The following is a 5,815-nucleotide window of genomic DNA, read 5'->3' on the forward strand; positions in this document are numbered from 1 at the left end:
TATTTTTTTATCATAATATAGATTTTATAAATATTGAGATAAAAATTTTCATAAGTATTTATCTGAAATAAATAAATAAATTATTTATTAACTATATAAAAAGTAATAGTAATTAGATTCTAAGAAAATAAAAAGTTAATAAAATTATAAATATTTTTTTACTAATCATAATAATTAATACCTTAGGAAAATATCCTCTCTCTCTTTTTTTTTTTTTTAATTTCCTATTTTGGCACGTCTATAATCACTCGCCACGGCCCCGACCTATCGGTTCTTCTTGGCTGGCGCGGACAGTACGTAGCTGATAGGCAGCCAAAGTGGATTCATGGCGGCAGCGCCTGTATTTGGATTCTGCCTCCATTATCGCTCAAAGGTAAACGACTCTGTTGCTTCCTTCTGCTTTCTTCTCTTAGAATTGTGTTAGGGCCTGCCGTCTTTCCTCTTCATTGTCTCCTCTCCTTCTTGTTAACATTGTAGATTAATTTCGATTCGTAGGGCGTGGCTCAGCAGCGGTGGGATATTTTGGTGGACTCGAGCTTTCGAACTTGGAGGGGGTATTCTCTTGTCTCGCCTCCCAAATGTGGAAAGAGGTTTTGAGCTTATTATGTTATCCACTTTTAGTGATTGCTGATGCTCCGCTGTAACTTGCATGGCTTTGGGTGACATTGATTTCGTCCTCTCTTGAAAAAAGAAGGCCATTTGCTTGAGTGCTAGATGAATTCGAGTAAAATTTGAGTGGGAGTGCCGATGAGATGTTTGCATGAGGGATCAAAACTTTTGGTTATGACAAGCTGATGTAGATGGATAGTGCTTTCAATTTGCTTTTTAGATTTCGTAGGAATTAATGTTTTTTGTTCTGGTTGTTTTCATGAGAATTATTTAAAAATAAGAACATATGTGTAATTTGGACTTTCAGTTGTCAGACTATTTCTATAAAGTCTATTGTGATTTGTATAATCCTAGTTATGATGAGTTAATGAATCCTTTTTCTTTTTTTTTTTGGCTTGAGAATTTAGGAGTTACAATGCTTTGAGGATTTAGCATCCACAACTTAAGAACTCACTAGTTAGTATCTTTATTTGTTTGTTGTCTTTCCAATTTCCTATTAAATCTATAATTTTCCTGCCTACCTGCATTAATTTGGTTATGCGTGATCAAAGATATGTGGTTATCATGTAATCTCATTGTAATATTTGGTAAGTTTTGGGAATGCCTGTGATTTAGTTTGTTTGTCTTTTACATGATATACTCTTCTTTTGCTTATCTTTAAATGAAACGGAATAAAAATCAAATTCAGTTTGCTACAACGTGTAGATGACTCATTATACGTTAGTTCAATTCAATTTAAATGAGGATAAAGCTTGATTGAAATATTCCATCCCATTATTGGATATAATACATTTAACTTTAGTGCCAAATTGGGTAAGGATTAGTTCATGGAACATGAGTAGGATTGTACTCATAATAAATTTATTTTTTCTGAGCTCAAATTAAGTTGTGCGTGAGTATTCATATATTAAAAATAACAGACCATCTAGCCACATTAATATGAAAAACATGAGATAGTCCCAGGCATTGGTGTGGATTAGGGACAAAAGGTATTGAGGTTTTTAAGTGGCTTAGTGGATAGGGAACTCTGTTTTGTTTGACCTCACGACTGCCAATGGCTAACCCTGCGCCAACAGTAGGCCTATCCCACTCTTGCACACTGCGCAGCCCCACCATCTTTGTCACGCCCAACCACCTCATAAAGGTGTCCGATCGCGCCCAACCTTTCCCTTAATTGTAGTAACTGCCCCACGCACCCCCAACCTGATAGTCTTGCTCGTTCGATCTTATTCTCTCAAAGTAAATACAATATAAAATATAAATTACAAAATAATAATAACAAAAAATAAAGGGCGATTCTAAATGGGCCCTAAAATATTTGTAATGCAAAGCTGCACTGTGTAGTGAAAGAGACCTCATGAAAAATGGCTTTACTTCAGATTTAGATGAAGCAAACTGTATGTTTTGGTATTGTTTTTGTTGTTCTTTACATTATTAAAAACATGCTTGGAGTAATGCATGTTGTGAAACTCCATGGTATTTTCTTTGTTTATAGGTTTGGGGAAAAACTTCTTGAATTTTTACTGCTTCTAGGAGAACCTTACTATTTTCACAAACCTTTCATTCGTAGTTTTTTCTGTTTCTCTCTATACTTTGTGTTTTTTATTTGTTAAACTTGTATGATGTTTGAAACCATTTAATTTAGCAGTCTTAAAAAAATGTATTTACTTTACATGACATTTTGAATAAGTATGAAGATAAAATATGATTATGTTGATCACATATTCCCAAATGGTTTATTGGTGGATGTATTTTTGGTTTGCAAATAAAATGATTTCTGAAATCATATCACAGGAGAACTTTGGTTTATGCAGTCAACCAAGATGCTGAGAAATCATTCAAGAAGACTCTAGAAGTTGATAGACTAATAGATACTCTAAGAGTTTCCAATCCCGGTGAAGTAAGTGTATTGAGATTATGTTCATTTTTCAGCATCATATTGAAGTAATCCAGATATATGAATCTATAGTGAATCTTCCACATGTGGAGCTCTACTTGGTATTTTTTAATTTTAATTTTATTCTCTTCCTTGTTTGTTTGAATAAAACTAGACTAGGCATCTTGACTGTTCTGCTTCTTTTACAGCTAGAACAGCTTGTTGTTGAAAATGTGCTGGCATTTAACGAGGGTTTCTGGATCCGGCTTGCAGCTAGAACTGAAACTTGTAAATCAGATGATGACAAAGCATGGCTTTCTTCTTATTTGATTTTTAATTTTGCACAAATATCTTTAGTTTTTCAGTTTTTTTTTCCTGTTTAAGCAAGTTGTAAGTTCAAGTGTCATACGCTGCAGAAAGATTATGAGGAACTGGCCGCATCAGTGATGAGCATAGTTGACCGATTGGTCCATAAAGCAAATGTAAGCATATAACATATCGTCACAGATTGTGTCATTAACATTAACAGAAGATACTGTCACTGGTTAATTTGAATAAATACGTTATCTCAGAGCCAAACCTAGGCTGAAATTATTATTATTATTTTATGATGTTCTAAATGGATAAGTTCTACATTTTTCTTCGATTATTGGTAGGCTTAATACTTTATAATGAGTTTCTCTTAGTTGAAGGGCCATATCCTATGTTGCACCGATACACCTATTTATGAAGGCGTGCTATATCCGATATACCGATACACAGATACGCCTCTGATACTCCACCGATACGTGTCGGATACGCCAAAGCCGTATCCAATTAAAATAATATTTAATTTCAAAAGGACATGCGTATCTGATACGCGTGTTCGTTGAAAAACAAAAAAAAATCCGAAAAAAAAGACGTGAAGTATTTACTTCCGCGGTTGCGAGCAAGATTCTCTCATTTCCGAGATGGATTTGAGTCTCTTGATGATATGAAAATATTAATCTTTCACTTGATGAGCCTGAATTATAAGCTATGGTATTTATTGAAGATGATATGAAAGTTCAAAGACAAACCAATGAAGAAGATAATTATATCATTCCTTCTATTGAATAGTTGAAACTTCATGTGCTAGATAATTTATGTTTATGCTTTTGTTGTTGTACTAGACATTTAATACTTACTTATATTTTGATATTATAAGCTACAATGCTATAAATGATGTTGTTGCCATTTTTTTTGTAATTTCAAATATTATGTTTTGATTGCTTTTTTAATTTTTATGTATGATTTATAAATTATAATGCCGTGTCCGCGCCGTACCCGTATCTTGTATTTTTAAGAATTGACGTGTCCCGTATCGTTTCCGTGTCGCCGTATCCGTATCGGTGCAACATAGGCCATATCCAATGTATGAAGCTTCAACCAATATATGGTCTAAGAGTGGGTTGATCCATGCAACCTTATTCTGCATTGGAGTGAGACCATCTACCGGAATTAAACATGTGACCTCTAGTTCATAATGCAAGGAACCAAGCTTTGCTGTAGTTGTACAAGTCCAAAATATTTGCAAGAGAAATGGTGCTTTCCTCCCTACAAATATTTTCATGCAATTTGTAAAAGACATAACATGAAAAATTTATTATTGTCATCAACTAATGGAAAAAAAATCGCATTCAGTGATAATATTGGTTTTGAACATACTAGAAGCTTAGTGCTCTCTATTTCTTTTAAGCATGTAATTAAATAAATATAGGACTTGAAGCATTACTCTAGATCTGCATTATATAGGGCTTTCTTGGTAAATTGATACATACCTGATTAGATCTGCATCATATGGGGCTTTCTCATTAAAATACATTCCTAATTTCACTGGGCCTATTACAACTTGTAATTTCTACAGTAGGAGTTAGGTGATCGTATGTGCGGTTGATGTAGAACGGAAATGCTTTGCTAGGGAAGGTGGACAATCTCCAAGTGTCTCCTCACAAAAGCTGAAATGTCCCTTCAGAAAATCTGAAATTTTCAGATTTTTCTATTGGAGAGGGTGGAGAGAATTATAATTAATGCCAAGGAGAGGTGGAGATTTGAGGAATTGCTGTGAAGAAGTTAACAAAAACAATTACGGGAAGTGACATTGTTTCCAGCATACAATTCCTTCCATGAAAGCTGAAATATTTCAGATTTTACCACAAAATCTGAGAGGAAATTCAGCAGGTTAATAAGCAGAGGAAGGGATGGAATTCAATTCCTTGAATCCGTGAAAGGAGTCAGGGAAATAGAATAAGAAATAAAGTCCAGGGAGAATTCGGCTAAGGCTATGGAGTCGGATTTTAGAAAAAAAATCCACTAAGGGGGGAGGCGGTGAGCTGAGAGAAAATTTAGGAATTAAATTCTAATTCCTATTCTAAATCCCAAGAGAGAGGGAGCGACAGCCGTAATGGGAAAAGGGGTTAATACAAAGCCTTAATGCCTGCTAGTCGTGAGATAATTATTTAATGCTCAATTGAGATTGTTTCCAAAAGAGAGGATTTAGAGTATTAATTAATGGGTAGGTGGCAGGGATAGGCTAGAGATGAATTAATGGGTAGGGATTTATTTCCTGCTACAGAACTCCTTAGATTAGGGAATCAATTAGGAATTTAATCAAAATCTGAATTTTAATTTCAGTTTTAATTAAATTAGGAGGGAATTGATTTGAATTTTAAAATTCAAATCAATTCCCTCCTAATTTAATTAAAACTGAAATTAAAATTCAGATTTTGATTAAATTCCTAAATGATTAACTAATCTAAGGAGTTTTGTAGCAGGAATTAAATCTCTACCCATTAATTCATCTCTAGCCTATGCCTCCACCGGCCCCCCTCATTAATACCCCATAGATTTGTTTCCTAAAGCCACATCCTCTCTTGGAAACAATTCAAATTCCTTCCCGTGGCCAAGATATCCAAGATCCACCACAATTTCTGCCCACAATCTCAGTTTCACTCACGTTGGAAGTATTTCCAAAACCTGGCCCATAATTCTGCCCACAATTTCAGCCTCCCTCACGTTGGAATTGAACCATCTCCATATTTATCTGCTGGCCGAAAATTCCCAAGGCTGATATATTAATTTCCTTCTACAATTCTCTCCCAAAATGCTGCCTGACGTTGGGTCTTCCTCCCTGTAAAGCTGCAGCCAGAAATTTCCAGCAATTCCTCTTGAATCCCAGTAGCCTGATGCCCCAATATTGCTGTTTTACCCACAGCAAATTGCTGTCCAGCAATTCCTGCTGCATCCTGTGTGCTGTCCACAGATTCCTGCAGCCATCAAGTGCTGTCCTGCACCCCGGGAGGTCTGAAATTG

General features: G+C 35.2%; 1 protein-coding gene across 11 annotated transcripts in view; it reads left to right on the forward strand.

The window, feature by feature from the left end:
- The first annotated feature begins 232 nt into the window (after positions 1-232).
- The window catches only part of LOC110096209, a 25,859-nt gene continuing 20,276 nt past the window's right edge, over positions 233-5,815 (forward strand). For 9 of the 11 annotated variants that reach the window (XM_028692619.1, XM_028692621.1, XM_028692622.1 and 6 more), the window contains exons 1-5: positions 233-373; positions 496-590; positions 2,404-2,509; positions 2,695-2,793; positions 2,902-2,967. In XM_028692619.1, coding sequence (XP_028548452.1) covers positions 326-373; positions 496-590; positions 2,404-2,509; positions 2,695-2,793; positions 2,902-2,967 — 414 coding nt within the window. In that variant the 5' untranslated portion in view covers positions 233-325. Of the gene's footprint in view, positions 374-495; positions 591-2,403; positions 2,608-2,694; positions 2,794-2,901; positions 2,968-5,815 lie in introns of those variants that run through there. The other 2 variants (XM_020822029.2, XM_028692640.1) reach the window with 2 other exon arrangements.

This window comes from Dendrobium catenatum, unplaced genomic scaffold (genome assembly GCF_001605985.2).
Source record: "Dendrobium catenatum unplaced genomic scaffold, ASM160598v2 fragScaff_scaffold_156, whole genome shotgun sequence".
NCBI classification, from domain to species: Eukaryota; Viridiplantae; Streptophyta; class Magnoliopsida; order Asparagales; family Orchidaceae; genus Dendrobium; species Dendrobium catenatum.